We start from the raw sequence: 23,712 nt of genomic DNA on the forward strand, positions 1-23,712 counted from the left end.
ATTAGTAGAAATGTTTCCCCACTCCCAACCTGATCAATATCTAATGTCACAAAGTGCTAGAGTAATTCAGGAGGTCAGGCAACATCTCTGGAGAACATGGAGAGGTGGCGTTTTGAGTCGGGACACGTCTTCGTAGTAGATGGGGTGGGGGGGGGGGGAAACAAAGTTTGGCAAATGATAGAGGGATGCCAGATGAGGGACATTTTTGATTAGCTGATGGTTGAACAAAGGTCAGAGATGAAAATGCAAAATGTGTGAGATGAGTTAAGGATAGAAAATGCTGAAAATGTGAAGCCCAGGGAAGGAATATAGGTAGAAGAGGAAGGGAAAAGGAAACATAGCTGCAAATCCAGGTGGGGCACAGGAGGGAAGGGGGTCCCCTGGCCCTCAGTAATACTTCTAGTTTCCCTCTCCCCTGACTATCTGAAGAAAGATCTCGACCCAAAACGTCACCTATTCCTTTTATCCAGAGATGCGGCCTCAACCAGAGTTACTTTTGCATTTTGTGTCTATCGTCGGTGTAAACCAGCATCTGACGATCCTTCATACACTTAATGTTCATACTGATGGGTTGTATGATACCACATTTGCATGTGTCCTCACTCTGGCAATGAAGTAGGTCCAAGACAAAGGTCATTATGGAAACAGGAATGGTTAACAACTGGCCGTTCCTTGATGGACTGAGTGCAAGTTTGGTGAAATGGTTATCTAGTCTACGCTTGGTCTCACTGATATAAAGGAGGACATATCATACCTGGAAGGATCCATAGATGGAGGAGAGGAGGTATGGGGACAGGTGCTGCATCTTCTGCAGGTGCAGGGTAAAGTATTGGGGACGGGGTTTTGAGTGGAAAGGAATGAGTAAACCCAGGAGTTGTGGAGGGAGGGGTCTCTGTGGAAAGGGGGTGGGGGCGAGAAGATGTGACTATTGAATTCTTCAATTTTAGGTAACTCAGCTACAAAACATCCCCTGCCTTCTCCCCTTCTCTTCCCTGTATTTATTTAAAAATGCATTTAGCCTAATGTTCTCTGCATAGTGATAAATGTGATGTGAAGAATTTATTTAGAGTAATATTGGGAAAAGCTGATATTTTAAAATCTTACATTGCAAGGTCATTGAAATTGAAAAGCAAATGCAGCCAATAAAGGATCATATTAAAGTTGAGGAAAGTCGTACTATCAAATATGATCAGAAAATAGAGGAATGGCAGGTGAGTTACTTTTCTATCCTTTCATAGAAACATAGAAATTAGGTGCAGGAGTAGGCCATTCGGCCCTTCGAGCCTGCACCGCCATTCAATATGATCATGGCTGATCATTCAACTCAGTATCCCGTACCTGCCTTCTCTCCATACCCTCTGATCCCCTTAGCCACAAGGGCCACATCTAACACCCTCTTAAATATAGCCAATGAACTGGCCTCAACTAACCCTCTGTGGCAGAGAGTTCCAGAGATTCACCACTCTCTGTGTGAAAAAAGTTCTTCTCATCTCGGTTTTAAAGGATTTCCCCCTTATCCTTAAGCTGTGACCCCTTGTCCTGGACTTCCCCAACATCGGGGACAATCTTCCTGCATCTAGCCTGTCCAACCCCTTAAGAATTTTGTAAGTTTCTATAAGATCCCCTCTCAATCTCCTAAATTCTAGAGAGTATAAACCAAGTCTATCCAGTCTTTCTTCATAAGACAGTCCTGACACCCCAGGAATCAGTCTGGTGAACCTTCTCTGCACTCCCTCTATGGCAATAATGTCCTTCCTCCGATTTGGAGACCAAAAATGTACGCAATACTCCAGGTGTGGTCTCACCAAGACCCTGTACAACTGCAGTAGAACCTCCCTGCTCCTATACTCAAATCCTTTTGCTATGAAAGCTAACATACCATTTGCTTTCTTTACTGCCTGCTCCACCTGCATGCCTACCTTCAATGACTGGTGTACCATGACACCCAGGTCTCGCTGCATCTCCCCCTTTCCCAATCGGCCACCATTTAGATAATAGTCTGCTTTCCCGTTTTTGCCACCACAATGGATAACCTCACATTTATCCACATTATACTGCATCTGCCAAACATTTGCCCACTCACCCAGCCTATCCAAGTCGCCTTGCAGTCTCCTAGCATCCTCCTCACAGCTAACACTGCCCCCCAGCTTAGTGTCATCCGCAAACTTGGAGATATTGCCTTCAATTCCCTCATCCAGATCATTAATATATATTGTAAATAGTTGGGGTCCCAGCACTGAGCCTTGCGGTACCCAATATTTATGTCTTTGTGAAGACGGAACCAAAGTAGTTATTCAATTGGTCCGCCATATCCTTGTTCCCCATGATTAACTCGCCTGTTTCTGACTGCAAGGGAACTACATTTGTTTTAACTAATCTCTTTCTCTTCACATATCTATAAAAACTTTTGCAGTCAGTTTTTATGTTCCCTGCCAGTTTTCTTTCATAATCCATTTTTCCTTTCCTAATTAAGCCCTTCGTCCTCCTCTGCTGGTCTCTGAATTTCTCCCAGTTCTCCGGTATGCTGCTTTTTCTGGCTAATTTGTACGCATCATCCTTCGCTTTGATACTATCCCTGATTTCCCTTGTTATCCACGGATGCACTACCTTCATGCACTGATTTATTCTTTTGCCAAACTGGGATGAACAATTTTTGTAGTTCATCCATGCAGTCTTTAAATGTCTTCCATTGCATATCCACCATCAACCCTTTTAGAATTAATTGCCAGTCAATCTTGGCCAATTCACGTCTCATACCCTCAAAGTTACCTTTCTTTAAGTTCAAAACCATTGTTTCTGAATTAACAATGTCACTCTCCATCCTAATGAAGAACTCAACCATATTATGGTCACTCTTGCCCAAGAGGCCACGCACAACAAGACTACTAACTAACCCTTCCTCATTACTCAATACCCAGTCTAAAATAGCCTGCTCTCTCGTTGGTTCCTCTACATGTTGATTTAGATAACTATCCCGCATACATTCCAAGAAATCCTCTTCCTCAGCACCCCTGCCAATTTGATTCACCCAATCTATATGTAGATTGAAGTCACCCATTATAACTGCTTTGCCTTTGTCGCACGCATTTCTAATTTCCTGTTTGATACCATCTCCAACTTCACTACTACTGTTAGGTGGCCTGTACACAACACCCACCAGCGTTTTCTGCCCCTTAGTGTTTCGCAGCTCTACCCATACCGATTCCACATCCTCCAAACTAATGTCCTTCCTTTCCATTGCGTTAATCTCCTCTCTAATCAGCAACGCTACCCCACCACCTTTTCCTTTCTCTCTATCCCTCCTGAATATTGAATATCCCTGGATGTTCAGCTCCCTGCCTTGGTCACCCTGGAGCCATGTGTTAACAAATGCAAATGTTATCTTTTAAGTGAAGTGGTATCTTTTAATAATGTTTAAAGTTGATCCACATTTCTAAGTAACTGGCAAAACATGATAAATTGTTACAAACTCTTACGCAGTGCTTGGATTAGTTTTAATGGGGACATTTAATCCTTGAAGACACACGTTTGATAGCCTTTGACAAACGGTCTCATTTTAATATACTAATGGAGATGTTTTCAACATAGTTAGCTAACTGAAGATCTTCTGTACTATAGTTTCCTATGAATTTTATCTTGTAAGCTTCTGCAAGGTGATTTGTGAAAATTTATGAATTTATAATTGACATTTAAGTATCTGAAAAATGAAAGTAAACCTCTTTTTTTTTTTTTTTTCTTGTCATAGATCAAGGTGAATGAGACGGAAGAAAATTTTGAGGCAACCCAGAATCAATTACTGAAAATTACAGAGGAAGTTCAAATATTGCGACCACAGTGTACAACATTAAAAGAAGATGTGCAAGGAAATAATAAAACGTGCAAAGAATCCGAGGTTAATAGATTTAATGATGTGAACTGCAGATTTTTAGAAGTGTACATATACTAGAACTTTGTACTCAATTATCTGAATATTGGTTGTTGCTGAAAAAATGGCACTACTGCAGCAGCATTTTGCAAAAAGTACAATAAAACAGAATCCAATATAAGAGTTCTGAATTTTCACAGATAAAAGAAACCGCACGAATCAGTGCTGCAAATGACAAGTTGCTGGTCCATTTAAATGGATTAGTGCTGTTGCAATTTACAGACAGCAATGGAGAATCCAACCATGTGGAGGATCGCACTTACAGGGAATACAGTGCTAGAAAACATAGTATCACCGGCTAGAGAGTGCTCCTGAGCTACCATATATCTCATTGGAGATCCTTCGACTATGTTTAGTCGGCCTTACTGAAGTTTATCTTGCACTGAACATTATTCCATTCATCCTGTATCTGTACACTGGACGTACACTGGCTCGATTGTAATCATGTATTGTATTTCCACTGACTGGATAGCATGCAGCAGAGTTTTTCACTATACCTCAGTACACGTGCCAATAAACTAAACAACTCAGTAAAGAAAATCAAGCTTATGATACTGATATGCAATGATATTTTCCCAAACCAATTTTATTTGCATGTTTTCTGCACAGGCAACATTCCATCGCTACAGGACACAGCTGAAACAACTTGAGAAGGACCATGATCAGTTACAAAGGCGTATTAATGAACTGCGAAATAGGTCAGAACACTACTTTTATAGTCTTAGTGGAATAAGCAAATTCGGTATTCTGACATTGCATGCTCAGGTCATACGTCTATTAGCTATAAAGCAGTCTTGGCAACGGTGGTGGTGCATTGTGTGCAGGCTTGCGTTTCGTCCGTAGTCGGGGTCGGCTCCCCGTCGCTGTGGATGCTGTTGAGTTGCTGTTGGGCCGTCCCCATCCCCGACCCTCTCCAGTGTCCCGTCCCTGTCCGGGGGTGTCCCTGGGCTGTCGGGGCAGCCCCGGACCTGCAGCCGCTGGCTCCAGCTCGACTCTGCCTGTCGTGCCAGATTGGCCCCAGCAGCAACTCAACAGCAGGGAGAGGCAGAGTTGAGCTGCGGTTGGTGCTTCTCCGTGCTGGGCCTGGGGTCCGGCATCCTGTCGGTCCGGATGTCTCCGGCCCCCCCCCCCCCCCCCCCCCCCCCCCCCCCCCGGGCGAGGATGGCACACTTGAGTGGCGGGGGGAAACCCGGGGACTGCCAGTGACGGTTTGGCTGCGTGACGGTTTGGCAGCGCTTGCGGGTCACCCCCGCCTGCTCGCCCGAATGTCTACCGAGGCAAAATATATCAAATGAAAAGCTGAAATCAAAAATTGAGAATGTTAAAAATATTTGAAGTGGGACAGTTTTTATTTTCTCGTATACAGATTGTGCCTGGCTTGCTTTTTCCAGCGTTTCCTAGTGTTTCTACACTTCCATGACATTGCTTGCCTGTATCTGTCTCTTTATTTGGAATCTTTATCCATGCCTTTGACCCCTGAACTTCACTAAACCCCTACCCTAAAAGGTGTTCATAAGCAAAATACTCCAAATCTTGAAAATCTTGTGAAAAATTATTAGGTTGCAATTCACCACTTGTCCAGTATCATTTATGGAGAGGGAATTGAAGTGAATTTTATGGGTTAATGCTTTTGCATTACAGCAAAGTTGTGACCCTCTCACAATCTCATTATTTTGTACAATTGTATCACATTTAGTCTGCCAAAGCCCCTGTAAAATGGTTTAGGTCAGTTGTGTTTTATTAGGAGATGTGAAGCTAAAAATCGTATATGTAAAGGGCCTGTCCCACTCACTGTACGAGGTAATTCAAGAGTTCTCCCGAGTTTCCCCTAATTCGTACTCGGAGAATTACAGTAATAACCGTTTGTAGGTCCTCGGGGCTCTCGTGAACATTTTTCACACTGTTGAAAATTCTTCAAGAGCTTACCACGTTTCCCGAGTACCTGCCGTTAGCATTACGAGCTGTTAAGAGATGTCCCGAGCTCCGACGTACCCGCTACGTACATTCTACATACTTAACACGAGTTTGCTTTTTTTTTAAACTCGGGAGAGCTCTTGCATAAACTCATATAGTGGGACAGGCCTTTTAGTCTTACGTACTTAGCATGAAACAGCTGTTGTAACAATTCTTTGTCTCGTACTAATCATGAGCTATACATTCAAAATAGTGTCAACCAGAGTTCTGAGGCTGATCTTAGAAAACGACAAGAAAGAATTAACAACCTGCAAGACCAATTGAAAACACTGGAAGCACGAGAGACCAGTACCATACAGCAGTTGGAACAGTTTCAGCATGCAATCAACAAATCCAAAGATGAACATTATAAACTTGGGTTGGTAATTTTATTGATGTCACAAATGTACATGGCAACGTGTTATGGGGCTCTTTTACCATCGTTATTCATGATAAAATGGTCAACTGCTTGTTACATGACATTTGTATTATAAGCCTCCCAGTTTCTTTTGTGACCTTTTAACAATTTAAATGAAAACTCAATCTAAACATTGTCATATGATCCAGTCAGAAAGGGTACAAATTATGTGACTTTATGGTAGAATTTGCTATACCATGTTGAAGTGCAAGCTTTCCACAATATTTGCTGTCTTGCATTGATTTAGTCTGGTATAATCCACTTGCCATTGTGAACACTATTATTAAGTGATTATAACATTTTCTATCTAAGGTACAATCCATGAGGTTTAAATTAAGAGTTTAACAAAATAAAATGTTGTTGACTACTGACATGTTGGAACAAAATGTATTGTTTAGAGTTAGATTTTTATCAGAACTTTATTTTTGTGTAACATGAGGTTCCAAAGTAAAATGATGTTAATGCTGAAAATAATAACTAAGAATAGAAAATGTTGGAAATACTTGGCAGGCCATATGTAAAATAATACAGCAAGAGAATTATATTAAGAGAAAAAATTGGTCCATATATTCAGCCCATATTAGACAATAGACATATTCATGGTTCATATTTCCACCCACAACTTAGTCATAGAGGTATATGGCACCAAAACGGGCCCTTTGGTCCACTGTGTCCATGCTGATCAAGTTGGCATACTGATCCAATCTGCTTTCCCTGCATTTGGCCCATAGCCCTCTGATCCCTTCCAATCGATATATCTGGCCAAATGTATTTTTAAGGCCATAATTGTGTCCCCTTTGTTAGCTTCCAGGATTACGGAGTATTAGCTACAGGGTTGGACAGACTTGGATTGATTTTTCTGGAATAAAAAAGGTTGCAGGGAGACGACCTGTTAGAGTGATATGAAATTATGAGAGGCATATATAGTCCAGACAGCTGAACCTTTTTCCCAGGATGGAAACAATCAAATACTAGAGAACATAGGTTTAAGGAGATGTGCAGGACGTTTTTTGGGTGGTGAGTGCCTAGAACGTGCTGTTTGGGATGGTGGTTGAGTCAAATACCACAGTGGCATTAAGAGACTTTTGGTTAGTTACATGGAAGTGCAGGGAATGGAGGAATATGGATTATGTGCAGGTAGAATAGAGGTGGTCCTCGTGTCTTGTTTGGCATAGGCATTGTGGGTCAGAGGGCATATCCTTGTGTATTGTTTGATGTCCTATGTTCCCCTGGCACTTGCACCAGGTACTGACTACCCTCAATGAAATGTCTTGAGGTCCCTCTTAAATCTCTCCCCTCTAGCCTTAAGCTTTCAGATTCTGGTTTTAGACCTCTACTCTGGTCACCCCTTTCAAAAAACAACTCGGGCAGATTTGTGACACATGACTTCCCACACACAAAGCCTTGCTGACTATCTCTAAACAATCCGCGCCTACCAAATGCTAGTAGATTCTGTCCCTAAGAATTCCTGCCAACAATTTATTTCCACTGACATCAGATTCACCGGCCTCCAGTTCCTTGCCTTACTCTTGCTGCCCCAGTTGAATAACAGTACAACACTGGCCACCTTCCTGTCTTCCAGAGCTTCATTAATGGCTAAAGTCGATGCAGATTTCTCTGCAAGGGCCTCCTGAACTTTTCCCAGTTCTGAGGCTACACTTGGTTCGGCTCTGGGGAATTGCCAACCTCAGTGCACATAAACCTTCAATACCTTCTCCTTGGCAATTCATCTATAATCTAAGACATTGCAAGTGCAAGTGCAAGTGGCCCCATATCAATCAAATGGAAAACTCTACTGCCAAGAAAGTAGCAAAGAGACCTATCTTTGAATCAATTTCATTTTAAACGTATTTTAAAATATCCCATTTTTAATACCCTGTGTACATGTGAATTTTTGATGTCAAATACATTCACAAGCAATTATTTTAAACAGTATGGAGCAGGAGCTTGCCAAGTGACAAAGCCACCCTGGTAATACAAATGGCCCCTGCAGCCAAAGACCCAACGCTTGATGCCAATGAGCTTGATGTCAACCTTCCAGTGTAAAGCCAACATCTAAAATCATGTTGGAACTGGGAGGCTAGTCTGAGCGCAGTGGTTTGGCAGAAGATAAATTTATCTTATAATAGGTTCACCTTGACACTACTGATTTTATATAGAAGTATTTGAACTTATGCATGTTATAATTGTAATTGTATATTCATAGACGAGAAGAACAGGATGCAAAAAATTCTGTTGAATCCAGAAAGAAGCAGCTGAACAACCTGAGAGCCAGCAGAACAAACCAGTTGAAAAGATTTGGAGAGAGTATTCCAGCATTACTGGAAGCAATAGAAGAAGCACATCGACAGGGTCGTTTCAAGAAGAAACCAATCGGCCCGTTAGGTAAATTCCAAACCTTGTGCCTTGCTCTAATTTAATTCAGATGCATTCGTGTGGGACATGTATTTTGTGACGAATCGAGATATGTGCCTCTGCAAGTAAGAACTTCATTATTCCATTTCACAACATGACAATAAACCACTCTTGACTCTTGCACTTTAGAAACAGTGGGAAATTAGGAAATGAGCCAATTAACTGTCTGTTATTTTTAAACCATGTATTAAGTATTCAAGAGTAAATAGAAGGCAGTGAGTTGGGACTTAAATATGTTAAGGAATGGTATTGTAAAACATGCTAAAAAATAATTAAGTCATGCCAAGTGCTGGTGCCAAGTGCTTAGCTAATAATTCATATTTGCAAATACTGGAAGAATTTGTAAGAAAATGATTGATCTTCAGCATCTTATGAACAGGGCTAACCTCCAGGATAGGGCAAGTGCAACACACTTGGATTTAATGCATCTAAAAACAGCAGTTTTGTTGTCAGCGATATATTCATGATGAATTTAAGGAAGAAACACATTTGGTCTGAACCCTCCTCGATCATTAAAAAATGGTGAAAACAAGGAACACAGTTAGTAATTTGTTTCTTTACCACACAGCTTGGCCGTAGTACATTGCTTCTGCTTTATCATTTTGAACAAATATAAACATTTGCCAGTAAATTTGCAATACAAATTTTCAATGCAAAGTTTGAATTTTCAGTTATAAGCAATAACTTAATCTATATATAACTAATCACGGTTAGTAAGTGTACATACAACAGCAATCCCTGTTATAGTTATGACATAAAAAAAAATTTTAAGGCATTGATTGATACACTTATATATTGCTGCACGCACTAACTGGTGATGTTCAAGTATCTATTTAAGTCAACTTAAGACCTTGTGTAAACCATTTGCTGTTGGAAATGTTGCCAGTAAATCTGACCCTCCTTTTACCCACTTTTCATAGAAACATAGAAAATAGGTGCAGGAGTAGGCCATTCGGCCCTTCGAGCCTGCACCGCCATTCAATATGATCATGGATGATCATCCAACTCAGTATCCTGTACCTGCCTTCTCTCCATACCCCCTGATACATTTAGCCACAAGGGCCACATCTAACTCCCTCTTAAATATAGCCAATGAACTGGCCTCAACTACCTTCTGTGGCAGACAATTCCAGAGATTCACCACTCTCTGTGTGAAAAATGTTTTTCTCATCCATGCATGTTACTCTCTGGTCCTCGGATACACTTTTAAAAGACCCCTGATTATATTTTTATTTCCCTCAATGACCTAGGATATTGTGTCGCTTTTCCATTTCTTCCATTCGTTGGTCTTTATCTCTCTACATCATTGTCTTTCTCTTGTTTCCCTCTTCCCTAACCAGTCCGAAGAAAGGTCTTGACCCGAAACATCACTCATTCCTTCTCTCCGGAGATGGTGACTGTCCTGCTGAGTTACTCCAGCTTTTTGTGTCTATTGTGTCTCTACTGCCTCTTTCAAGAGCAAATTCGATGCAGACCAATATTTACTTGAAGTCTTGTAGTCTAATGTCGTGCATCGTAAATCGTGGAGCCATTAAGGAGTTCTAACCATCCAAGTGCACTCCCACAGGATCTTCAGTTAAAATACCCAATGCTTTTTGTCTATTAGGCAGTGTAGTAATGGTAATGAAAATAGTTGCAGTAGGCATGAGTGTATTTAGGATTTCTCATTGTTTTGAGATTAACAAATGATTTAAATGTTGAATGGTAATTGCTATATGAATACATGTTCTTTTCTTTGCAGGTGCTTGTCTCAGACTAAAAAATCCTGAATATGCTTTGGCAGTTGAAAGTTGTTTAAAATCGCTACCGCTTTCATTTTGCTGTGATAATTACAGAGATGAGCAGGTACTGCAGACTTTGATGTCTCGGTACTTCAACTCAGGAAAACGACCCCAAATTAATGTATGTGAATTTTCAAATCAGGTGTACAACGTAAAAGACAGGTATGTTTTCAAGTTTGCTAATTTTTGATTGTCACACAGCATGTTGTAACCCAATACACTTTGTACTAAGTGACCACCTTTGGGTACTTTGTGCCATATATGTATATATTTTTTAAACTTAAGGACTATTTGGGATTCTGTAATAATACTGTACTGTACAATAACAGTTGTACATTATATAATATATTGTACAATTTTACTGTACAGCAGTGTTTGCTGCTTGATCTTTGTGTCTCCGATAAATTCAGCTTGCTAATTGAAACAAGACTAGTTATTACGGAATTATTCATTCTACTCAAGGGAGTACAACATCAATTAAGTTGTTGTTTCCACAGAAAGCGTGTTATTTTGGGGATAACTGTTGAAATGACTACAAAGAGTCAGGGTTTGATTTTGTGAATTTAAAGAAAAATAATAATTGAATTGCCTCTAATTTAGGTGTAGTTTGCTCCTGTATTGTTGGGTAAAAATTGACAGTTTTCTTATTTTTTATTTATAAATCTTCATTAGACTATAATTGAATTTTGAACATATAATATTTTTGTCATTGCAGAGCTGCATATCATCGTGACTTCCAGACAGTGCTTGATGTCTTGGAAATAGACAATCCAGTGGTGGCTAACTGTTTGGTTGACATGAGAGGTATTGAAAAAGTTCTGTTGATCAGTGTAAGTCTGCCTTTTTGTCTCTGTTCCAAAATTACAATTGTAAATGTGGTTTCAAAGTTTAGATTTTTTTTTTAAATACCAGACTACGCAATGTAGAAGATTTAAAAAAAAACTGCTGTTTTTATATTTTCCATACTTTTAGGCCCAGTGGACAAAAATATATAAGGCATGGCACAAGTTTAATCTAAGGTTGAAAGTTGTGGATCAAATGGAATATGTGGAATATCATTTATGTACTCATTCAAAACTTTTTGGGGGGGGGGGGGGGGGGGGGAGGGAGGAGAGGGAGAGGTGGAGGGGAAAGGGAGGGGGATGGGGGGAAGAGAGGGGAAAGGGATGGGGCAGAGGGGGGAGGAGAGAGGAGAGGGGTAGAGAGGAGGGTGGGAGGTGTGGGGAAGAGGGGAGGAAAGGGAGGTGGTGGATGGGGAGGGGGGGTGAAGGAGGTGGAGGGGCGGTAGTGGGGGTGGAGGGGTGGCAGTGGGAGGGGGGGAGAGTGGGGGGGCTAGAGAGGGGGGGGGGGTGGAGGGGGGGGGAGGAGGAGGAGTGGAGCCGGGGTGAGTGAGGGTGCTGCGCCGGGTGAGAGAGAGAGAGCCCTATACAGGGCCCGACTCCGGTAAAAACGTTCTCGGCAGCTCTCGGGGAAAGCAGAGCTGATGCTAGCGAGCGTTGACCACTGAAGCGCTCGGAAAGTCTAGGAAGCGCCTTCGAAGCCGTTGGGATCTGCAGAACAGAGCCAATGCTTGTTTCTTTTTTGTCTTTTGAAGAACGGGGGGGGGGGGGGGGGGGGGGGGGGGGGGGGGGGGGAGGAGAGGGTGGTGACGTCACTCCTGGAAATCAGTGCCCAGCAGGTAGTGCATTGAAAATTTTGAGCAGCTTGCCATGAGGAGGAAAGGCATTCTGACGTCATCCAGCACGCTTCAGCACGTTATATTTTAAAAAGATGCTAGATTGGTGAACAATTTTAGGAAAAAAACTTGGGAAATAATGAATCAAATTTTCAGATGAGGGGATTTTTGAAATCATAAGGTAAATATCTACCGGAATATGTAAAAATGTCACCGTTACCACGTAGGGTTTTTTGAGGAGATGTGAATCAAATTAAAAAGTTCAGGAAAGCAAACCTACAAGTAAACATCCAAGATCAGAGTTTTATAATAATACTAGACCAACGCTCGTTTGTGGGGGGGCATGCGGCCTCACACGCACTAACCAGCCCCCACACACACACTAACTACCCCCCCCCCCCCCCCCCCCCCCCCCCCGCTCACACGCTAACTACCCCCCCCCCCCCCCTTTGATATTATATTAATATTATTAATTTGCTCCTTTTGCCCCATAACCGCCCTATCCGCTGACACATAGCTCCCAACTCGCAGGCGCGTCTAGAGAGGGGGGGGGGGGGGTAGAGAGTGAGGGCAGAGAGAGAATGGGGAGAGACAGGGAGAGGGCGGCAGAGACAGAAGGGCAAGAGACGGAGGGGAGGGGGGGAGGGTGGGGGAGAAGGGGAGAGAGATGAGACGAGAGAGAGAGAGGAGGGGGGGTGGGGGGGGGAGAGGGGAAGCCCCTATTCAAGGCAATAAGGGATGGGCAATAAATACTGACTCTCCATGCCTACACTCTATAATGGTAAAAGAAAGCAGCACGCCACCAGTTTTTTTTCTTCCTTCCGGAAGCACAGCTTGCTTGATTTGAGTCAAGATGTGAAATGTATTTCCTTAGTTGCCATACAGTCGGAAAACAAAATAGCCAGTTCTCTTTTAATCACTCAGCATATCTTTCAATTCACTATGAACAATCATTTGATTAACAAATTAAATTCCCCGTCTATTTTTGTAAAAGCAACTTCTCGTGTTCGCCTGTCGTCCGCCCACAATGTTTTATGGGATGTAAGGTGAGAGTAGAATCAAACTTGTATTAAATATTTTAATTTCAGGTGATCAAGTAACAAACTGCTCTTTCCTTCCCCCCTCTTTTCACGGTGCCCCACCTGGATGCATACCTCTTTCTCCCATTATCCTGCTCCCTTTATCCTCCTCTTCCCCCAAATCCCCTTCTACCTATATCCACCTGCTTGCTTCGCATTTCAGACCACTTCTCTCCCCATCTCACAACCTTTTTCTTTTTTTTTTTTTTTCATCTCGAGCCTTTGTCCACCCATCTACCAAACCAACTCCCCTCAACAATATCCACCTATTACTAGCCTGGCTTTGTTCTATCCCCAACAAGAATTAGAATGAAGAAGAGTTCCGACCAGATACAATTGCTATCTGTGCCCTCTCGAGATGCTGCCTGATCTGCTGAGTTACTCCAGCATTTTTTTTTTTTCTGTTTGCATTCCTCAATTTCTAAAGTCATCACTGATATTCATTGCTTCTGTATTGATATGACCAGTAGTCATTGATCTGCTGGTGCATATTGGTCCATTTCCCAGCAACGGTCTGTGAGGCAGCATATACCTATTTTGTGTAATTTTCTTTCTGAAAATTTCTGAAGAACTGTTTGTTTCCTAATCTTTCAATCTTTGCAGCAAATCTTGAGCAAGACTATCAAAAGTGCCTGTTCCTTCCACATCCCAAAGATGTGTGGATTTGTAGGTTAAGTGGCCTCTAAATTGCCTCTTGTGTGTAGGGAGTGGATCAGAAAGTGGTTAACGTAGAACTAGTGTGAGCGGGTGATTGATGGTTTGCTTGGATTCAGAGAGTGAAAGGGCCTGTTTCTATACTGTATCTCCAAACTAAACAAATGTGCAAGAGGCTCACAAATTGCTTCTTGTACCTCTCCTGGGAAATTTACATCCTCCAGACACTGGTTATCACCTCAGTAAATGAGTAAATAAATTAGAATAGAAATATTAAATAACATTTGAACTTTAAAAATAAAACAAATGCACTTGTAAATCAATATTGTGACAAACATACCCTAATTCTTAAGTTAATTTTCTATACACAATTCCAGGTACAATGTATGATATTTACATTATGTAGATAGTATGCACAAATTCCATTATCTATACGCATCTTGTGTACATATTTTCCTGCTAAGCTAATGCTTGCAAATCATAGATGTCCAGATGAATTTATTGCAAATTTATAGATGACATTCGAAACTTAAATCTTTGCAATTTATTTTCCCATTTCTAGAACAACAGCAAAGCTCGTGAAGTTATGCAGCAGCAAAGAGCACCCGTAAACTGCAGAGAAGCTTTCACTGCTGCAGGTGACCAGGTTTTTGCCAATCGCTATTACTCTTCTGAAATGGACAGGGCAAGATACTTGGGTAGTGATGTGGAAGCGGAGATCAGGTTTGTAAATATGTAATATTGTGGTATTCCATCCTGTGTGTGTGGTTGGGGGGGGGGGGGTAAGTGCTGATATTTAAAAGCAGCAGATGTGACAATTGTTTTTTAAATCTTAAGCTAACAGATCATTTCACATTTGGTCGAGTGAGAAGTGTATCTGAGCATCTTGCAGTGTGGTTAGTGCTGTAGTTGATGAACCACAAATGTCATATCAACACACCGGTATTTTGAGTGAGGTTTTCCTGTTGTAACTGCTGTTTTTCATGAAATGTCTGTGCTTATATTATAACATCCTTGATTACCTTTTTAGTCTTGTATGAAACTTGGGTTTCCTGGCTCTTAATTCCTATTCGTTAATTGTACCGCATTTTTTGTCAAACATAATGCGTTGTTGAATTGAGGTTGTTGGTTATTCCATTTCATCACTTCTTTAGTTGTCAGCTTTCCTCATGCCCATCTTTAGTCCTTGCCCTGCTCCAATTCTTCTACTACTTGCCAACATTAGGTTCAATTAGCATTAGCCAGTTAGCCTATCAGAATGCCTTAGTGATGTGGAAGGAAACTGAAGAACCTGAGGGAAATGTTTGTGATCACAGGGGTAGGGGTAACGTTTAAACTCCATACTGACACCACAGAAGATCAGGATGGAACCTGGGTGCTTGGAACCTGCAACTGCTATATTTCTATGCCACTCAATAGATATAAGTATATAGATTGGTATAGATGAACAGCCATGATCGTGTTGAATGACAGAATAGAGCTGAGGGACTGAGTACTGCTTCAAATTTAGCTAAGTTTGGATATACAGCATGGAAATGAGCCATTCGCCGACCGTTCACTGGTATATTATCCCACTTTTTCATCCACTGCCTACACATGAGGGGCAATTTTTACAGAGGCCAATTAACCTACAGACCCACATGTCTTTGGGATGTGGGAGGAAACAGGAACACCTGGTGGAAACCCACACTGTGGTGAATGTGCAAACTCCAAACATACAACACCTGAGGTCAGGATCGAATATGGGTCTCTGGAGCTGTGAGTCAGGAAATCTACCAGCTGCTCCACTGTACCGCCCAATTGTTGGTGTAATGTAATATATAATTCTAATCTGTAGATTTGCCTCTAAAGATAATATAGACTCTGATTAACGGGAGGTTAACTGCGGTTTATTGTAGTTAAATGAAGTGGTGTATGGCAAAATGCTTTAACAATACTGTTTTTAAAATAAAAACTGCCATTGAGATTCTTTGTGTTGCAGTCAGCTGGAATTGGAAGTGAACAATAAAATGGCTCAAGTATCACATTTTCAGCAACAATTGCATTCAGTGGAGGAAGAAATCAAAATAAACGAGACTCATATGAAAACAAAACAAATGCAAATCAGAAAAATCCAGGTTTGTAACAAGTTAGATGTGACCTTAATTTTTCCATAAAAAGCAGAAATTTCATACATTTTTCTTTTTTAGGGGAGTGTGACAAAAATAAAGCTAGAAATCACGGATTTAGAGAATGTGGACGAACCTCAATCTGTGGATATTTCCACACTAGTAAGTGTCTGGTCTATATACAAATTATGTCAAACCTGTATGTGGCAATAACAAATATTCTGAAAAAAAACAATGAATTTTATTTTCATCTGTTAAATGTTGAGATTGACCAATAAGGTTAGATGGGAATTAAAACTGACTTCCTTCATCTTAACTTTTAATTCTCATCACAAACCAAAATTTAGGAAGAAGAAATGCAAGACATATGCCAAAGAATAGAGTCACACAAGGAGAAGTTAGAGCAAGCCAGAAAGAAAATGGATGTACACCGAAAAATACTGGATGAGGCTGAACAGAAATATAAAGAGATGAAGGAAAAGATAAATGTTATAGCTGAAGATGCAGATCCAATAAAGGTGTTTATTGATGGTGGAAGGTTTTCCAGCTTTTTTTAATTTGTTGCAATTTTGCAGTTATAATAATATTCTGCGTTATCTCTTACCAGGATGAATTAAATAAGATCGACGCAGAGGTTGGAAAATGTAAACATCATAAAAGGCATTATGAAGAGAAGAAAAGAGAACACATGGATGGGATAGATAAGTTAAAAGAAAATTTGAAAAATAAAGAAACTATTTTAGAGGTAACATTTGTTGTTATCAGCTGCTGAAGCACTGTCATGCGCCTGCAAATAAGGAAGTTGTAACCTTGAAATGCTAACTTCAAAGGTTTTAGCTGGTATCTGGTTATCACTTAATCATTCTCAATGTTTGAGGCATAGTCAATATTATGTACAGTGCTCTCCATAATGTTTGGCACAAAGACCCATCACTTATTTATTTGCCTCTGTACTCCACAATTTGAGATTTGTAATAGAAAAGATCACGTGGTTAAAGTGCACATTGCCAGATTTTAATAAAGGCCATTTTTATACATTTTGGTTTCACCATGTAGAAATGACAGCAGTGTTTATACATAATCCCCCATTTCAGGGCACCATAATGTTTGGGCCACAGCATTGTCACGTAAATGAAAGTAGTCATGTTTAGTATTTTGTTGCATATCCTTTGCATGCAATGACTGCTTGAAGTCTGCGATTCATGGACATCACCATTTGCTGGGTGCCTTCTCTGGTGATGCTCTGCCAGGCCTGTATTGCAGCCATCTTTAGCTTATACTTGTTATGGGGGCTAGTACCCTTCAGATTTATCTTCACCATATAAAAGGCATGCTCAATTGGGTTCAGATCGGGTGATTGACTTGGCCGTCAGAATTGACCATTCTTTAGCTTTGGAAAAACTCCATTGTTGGTTTAGTAGAATGTTTGAGATCATTGTCTTGCTGTAGAATGAACCGCAGGCCAATGAGTTTTGAGGCACTTGTTTGATTAAAACTGTTAGAAACATAAGCCAAATCTTAGGCTTACCAAAATCAACTGTTTGGAACATCATTAAGAAGCAAGAGAGCACTGGTGAGCTTACTAATCACAAAGGGACTGGCAGGCCAAAGAAGACATCCACAGCTGATGACAGAAGAATTCTCTCTATTGAAGGACAATCCCCAGGCACCTGTCCGACAGATCAGAAGCACTTTTCAGGAGTCTGGTGTGGATTTGTCAATGACCACTGTCCGCTAAAGACTTCATGAATAGATATATAGAGGCTTCACTGCAAGATGCAAACCACTGGTTAGCCGCAAAAATTGGATGGTCAGGTTTACAGTTTGCCAAGAAGTACTTAAAAGTGCAACCGCCATTCTGGAAAAAGGTCTTGTGGACAGATGAGACAAAGATTAACATATCAGAGTGATGGCAAGAGCAAAGTATGGAGGAGAGAAGGAACTATCCAAGATCCAAAGCATACCACCTCATCTGTGAAACACGGTGGTGGGGGTGTTATGACCTGGGCATGTATGGCTGCTGAAGGTACTGGCTCACTTATCTTCATTGATGATACAACTGCTGATGGTAGTAGCATAATGAATTCTGAAGTGTATAGACACATCCTATCTGCTCAAGTTCAAACAAATGCCTCAAAACTCATTGGCCTGCGGTTCATTCTACAGCAAGACAATGATCCCAAACATACTGCTAAAGCAACAAAGGAGTTTTTCAAAGCTAAAGAATGGTTAATTCTTGAGTGGCCAAGTCAATCATCCGATCTGAACCCAATTGAGCATGCTTTTTATATGCTGAAGAGAAATATGAAGGGTTCTAGCTCCCATAACAAGCATAAGCTAAAGATGGCTGCAATACAGGCCTGGCAGAGCATCACCAGAGAAGCCACCCAGCAACTGGTGATGTCCATGAATCGCAGACTTCAAGCAGTCATTGCATGCAAAGGGTATGCAACAAAATACTAAACATGACTACTTTCATTTACATGACATTGCTGTGTCCCAAACATTATGATGCCCTGAAATGGGGGACTATGTATAAACGCTGCTGTAATTTCTACATGGTGAAATCACAATGTATAAAAATGCCCTTTATTAAAATCTGACAATGTGCACTTTAACCACGTGTGATTTTTTTTCTATTACAAATCTCAAATTGTGGAGTACAGAGGCAAATAAATAAATGATGGTTCTTTGTTCTAAACACTATGGAGGGCACTGTAATCCCCCCTGCATCTGGTTGCAAATGGGAAGAGTGAATGTGTATTAACAGAAATTAGAATTACTTCTGTCTGAATTTCATTGGTAGTTTGATGTGTCCTGTAGTTTCATCACATTCCTCAGCTGCTTTATGTAGCAATGTTACAAAATTTTGAGATTTAAAAAATCAAGTCTTTAATTTATCCCATCAGATAAAGCAAAAAATAAGTTTAATTTGACACCTAATTCACTTTCATATCTTCAGTATTAAAAAAGTTATGGCCATTTTCATACTCGGAAATTGGCATCTTGTTCCCTATTACTTTTTCATTGACAACACAAAAGCTGTGATCTAGAACATTTAAAGGCCAATAACATTCTTAAAATTTAAGAGAACTGAAAGAAATTTTCAGTTATTATAGATTGAAGCATTCTGAAACAAATATGAAACAATCTTACTTAGATGACTTGAAATTAAAGCATATAATTAGTTAGTTACCTAAATGTAGCTAATTACAAAATTCAATTACTAGATCTAAACATCTATCCATTTCTTAAGAATAGATTAACATTTTTAGCCTAAGTGTCCAAATAACATTCACACAATAATTCAGAATATAACATAATTTTTAAATCTCATTGTCATGGGTTTATAGGCCAAATGGAAGGAATTTAATGTTTAATACCTGTAAATTAATGGCCATTTAAATCAGCTTGCGAGTGGGTTTTACTGGGACGGGACCATTTAGAACGTTGCAGTGAATTTATACCCCCACATCTGCAGCAAATACACTGCCGGTTCTTCGGGGGGGGGGGGGGGGGGGGGGGGGGGGGGGAATATCACCGTTTCGCAACGGTAAAATGTGAATTAAATACATCTTAAGCAACACTTTTATCCATAAAAATAAACTACTTTCTTTTACCTGGTCCTGCATAAAATCCATCCCAGTTGTCTGCATTGACGGCTTCAGAAGCTGCTTTTAAAATAATTCCAGCGATTAATTTGTCGGGTGAATTTTTTTTTAAGACACACATAACGGCCGTAGGAACGATTCTTTAGCAAAATCTTGCACTCCAACAAATATAATTCAGGACCAGGTCAGGGAAAAACCCCGTTTTAAGATCGTGTAATACTCAAACGCGCCAAAATCGCCACACGGCCAGTGGCAGAATTACAGCGCCGCTGAAGGTAAGTTTTGTAACATACCTACTTTATGCATCTGGTTATTGCAGGAGAATACTGCTAAAGCCAAGCAAATTTTTGCGGAACGGATAGAAGTCACCAGGACTCCCAAAAGTATTGACATGGAGATCAATCGTCTGAGAGAGAGGATCAACAGAGAACAAGAACGTCATGGGAATAAGGAAGAAATAACAAGGTATTTGTAAAGTCCCATCCCAAATATAGGCTTGCATAGAAGGGAAGAGCATGTGTTTTTTATTTGATCCAAGGATGACCCATGCATTTAATAGCCAGGAACCTTTTATCATTTGTTGCTAACCTAAAATGTTAACGCTAATTTCTAATTATACTCCTCAATTGAATATTCTCAACATTCTTTCTCTTAGAATTATGCTCCAGTTTATTTTTAATCATGGAGTTTTTTTGAATGACTATCAAAGAAAATTTGATGGGCATGCCCCATTAAATTTCCCTTTAAAAACATCCTTGAGTCTGCTAGTTAGCTTCGTAAATAAATTGGTAAAGATTTGGAATTGGAAGAAAATGGGATAATTGAGCATTTTGACAAAATATGTTTTCAGGAGGAGGTTTAATAGATCGTGTAATACTAATACCAACAGAGTTCATTACTCATGAAGACAATATTTCTGCAAACAAAATTAAATGAAATATTGTAAAATATTGAATCTTATACTGTAACATTATAATTATGGGACAGGAACAAATGTGTGTATTTATTAATTGAAATGTCACCATTCTCTCATACAAGTGTATGATTTTAATACTAAAATGGACCATTGAATTGGTTATTGTGGATAAAATATTGTCCAAGTGAATGCTTCTTTGGCCTCTGCATATTGTTAGGCTTTGTTTAACTTTTCATTTGCTTTTTGTACAGGCAATACTATGATGTTTTGGAAACATACAAGAATGTCAAAAGCCAGATCAAGAACTTGAAGAGATTTATGCAGCTGCTTGATAAAATAATGGAGGAAAGGCACAAAGCATATAAAATATTTAGGAGGTGATTGATTTATTTAATTTGGTACAATTGGCTTTTCTCCGGGTGCCCCAGTTTCCTCTCACATTCCAAAGACATACGGGTTTGTCGGTTAATTGGCTTCGATAATTTGAATAATTGTCCATAATATGTAGGATAGTGTTGACGTGCAGGGAGATTGCCGGTCGGTGCGGACTTGGTGGGCTAAAGGGCCCGTATTTATGTTGTATCTCTAAAGTCTAAATTATTTTGAGCATCAATTAATTCATGTATATTTCTGTGATGGAGTTATAAATGTCTAGATATGTGGAACCAAGAGAGTTCAGGTTGTTGTTACGTATGCCGAGGTACAGTGAAAAACATTTGTTGCATGCTAACCCGTTCAGCGGAAAGACAATACAGGATTACAATCAAGCTATTTACTGAGTATAGATACATGATAAGGGAATAACGTACAGCACAAGGTATAGCCAGTAAAGTCCGAACAAAGATAATCTGAGAGTCACCTATGAGGTAGATAATAGTTCAGGTCTACCCTCTAGTTGTGGTAGGATGATTCAAAGGTTTCAATAGCCTAATAGCAACTGGGAGGAAACTGTCTCTGAATCTGGAGGTGTGCGTTTTCTTGGTTTGACTAATGATATCTCTCATCAATTCTCAGGCTACACATCCTATCGAAAAGAAAGGCAGGTGGGCAGAGAGGTGGGGGTAGCTCTGCTGGTAAATAATTAAATTTGGTCCTTAGCACGGGGTGACATAGGGTCAGAAGATGTAGAATTCTTGTGGGGAGAGCTAAGAAACTGCAAGGGTAAAACAACCTTGATGGAAGTTATTACAGGCCACAGTAGCCAATATGTAGTATAAACATTACCTCAGGAAATATAGTCTGCATGCAAGAAAGGCAATGTTATGGTGGTCATTGGATAATTCAATATGCAGGTAGACTGGGGAAAATCGGGTTGGTACTGGATCCCAAGAGAAGGAATTGGTCGAGTGCCTATGAGATGGCTTCATAAAGCAGCTTGCAGTCAAGCCGACTAGGGAAAGGACAATTCTGAATTTGATGTTGTGTGAAGAACTGAATTTGATAAGGGAGCACAAGGTAAAGGAACCCCAAGGAGGTGGTGACCATAATATGATAAAATTCAGCTTGCAGTTTGAGACTGAGATGAAATCAGATGTATCTGTATTGCTGTTGAGTGAAGGTAACCACAGAGGATTGAGGGAGGAGCTGGTTAAAGTTGATTGGAAAGGGACCCTAGCAGGAATGACAGTAGAGCAGCAATGGCAGGAGTTTCTGGGAATAATTCGAAAGACCCGGGATCTTTTCATCCGAAAGAGGAAGAGAAATTCTGAGGGGAGAATGAGGTGACTAGCTGACAAAGGAAATCAAAGACAGCATAAAATTAAAAGAGAAGGCATATACTATTACAAAGATGTGTGGGAAGCTAGAGGATTGAGAAGCTTTTAAAACCAATATAAGGTAACTGAAAAGGCAATATAGGCAGAAAAGATGAAATATGAAGGTAAGCTCACCGATATATAAAAGAGGATATATAAAGACTTAGAGAGAGGCAAGAGTGGACATTGGACTGCTGGAAAATGACACTGGAGAAGTAATAATGGGGTATAAAGAAATAACAGATGAATGTTTTTTCCGTCAATCTTCACAGTGGAAGACCTGAGCAATGTGCAAGGAAATGCAAGAGTCGGGGCAGAAGTGAGTGCAGTCGCTATTACTAAGGGGAAGATGCTTGAGAAGCTGAAAGGTCTGAAGGTGGATAAGTCACCTGGATCAGATGGATTACATCCAGGATTCTGAAAAGGGTAGAAATTGTGGAGGCATTAGTGGTGATCTTTCAAGAATCACTGGAGTCGGGGTGGTCCCAGAGGGCTGGAAAATTACAAAAGTTACTCTGCTGTTCAAGAAGGAAGCGAAGCAAAAGGGGAAACTATAGGCAGGTTAGCCTGACGTTGGTGGTTGGTAAGATTGTAGAGCTCATTATAAAGGATAAGGTTTATAAGTACTAAGAAGCTCATGATAAAATAGGTCAGCATGGTTTTGTGAAGGAGAGATTTTGCCTGACAAATTTGTTGAAATTCAATAAATAGCAGAATAGGCAAAGGAGAGTGGGTGGATGTTGTTTACCTGGATTTTCAGCAAGCCATTGATAAGGTGCCACACGTGAGTCTGCTAAATAAGATGAGAACCCAGGATATTAGAGGGAAGATATAAGGTTGGCTGAATTGTAGAAGGCAAAGTCGGAATAAAAGGGGCCATTTCTGGTTGACCCAGTCACGAGTGGTGTTCCACAGGAGTCTGTGTTTGGGCCGATACTCCACGTTGAATATCAATGATTTGGATGAGAGAATTAAAGGCTTTGTGGCCAGGTTTGCGGATGGTATGAGGATGGATGGAGGGGCAGGTAGCATTGAGGACACAGGGAGTCTGCAGAAGATTGGGGGAGTGGGCAAAGAAGTGGCAGATGGAATGCCGCGTGGCAAAGTGTGTAGTGATAATACAGTTTGGTAGTAGGAATACAAGCATGGACTTTTTTGTAAATGGAGAGGAGATTCAGAAATTGGAGATGCAAATGGACTTGAATGCAGGAGAGTTGAATCGGTAGTAAAGCCCCTGTCCCACTTTCACAACCTAATTGGCGACCTCTGCCGAGTTTGCCCTTGACTTATACTCATAGCATGGTTGCCACAAGGTCGTAGGAGGTCTTCGTAACTCTTCCTCCTGCTCGTGAGTGGTCTCCGCGTACTCGTGGCCTCAAGGTCACGGCGTTTTTCCCAGCCTGATAAAAAATGTCCACGAGTT

General features: G+C 40.6%; 1 protein-coding gene across 2 annotated transcripts in view; it reads left to right on the forward strand.

Annotated features, from left to right (window-relative positions):
- The window catches only part of si:dkey-119f1.1 (Structural maintenance of chromosomes protein 6-like), a 56,591-nt gene that overhangs the window by 20,490 nt on the left and 12,389 nt on the right, over positions 1-23,712 (forward strand). For both annotated transcript variants that reach the window (XM_055635343.1, XM_055635342.1), the window contains exons 10-23: positions 1,113-1,211; positions 3,746-3,892; positions 4,535-4,623; positions 6,093-6,257; positions 8,503-8,681; positions 10,453-10,654; positions 11,208-11,322; positions 14,463-14,623; positions 15,882-16,017; positions 16,090-16,170; positions 16,356-16,526; positions 16,616-16,753; positions 19,939-20,084; positions 20,787-20,912. In XM_055635343.1, coding sequence (XP_055491318.1) covers positions 1,113-1,211; positions 3,746-3,892; positions 4,535-4,623; positions 6,093-6,257; positions 8,503-8,681; positions 10,453-10,654; positions 11,208-11,322; positions 14,463-14,623; positions 15,882-16,017; positions 16,090-16,170; positions 16,356-16,526; positions 16,616-16,753; positions 19,939-20,084; positions 20,787-20,912 — 1,955 coding nt within the window. The remainder of the gene's footprint in view (positions 1-1,112; positions 1,212-3,745; positions 3,893-4,534; positions 4,624-6,092; positions 6,258-8,502; positions 8,682-10,452; positions 10,655-11,207; positions 11,323-14,462; positions 14,624-15,881; positions 16,018-16,089; positions 16,171-16,355; positions 16,527-16,615; positions 16,754-19,938; positions 20,085-20,786; positions 20,913-23,712) is intronic.

The sequence above is a fragment of the Leucoraja erinacea genome, chromosome 5 (genome assembly GCF_028641065.1).
Source record: "Leucoraja erinacea ecotype New England chromosome 5, Leri_hhj_1, whole genome shotgun sequence".
Lineage (NCBI taxonomy): Eukaryota > Metazoa > Chordata > Chondrichthyes > Rajiformes > Rajidae > Leucoraja > Leucoraja erinaceus.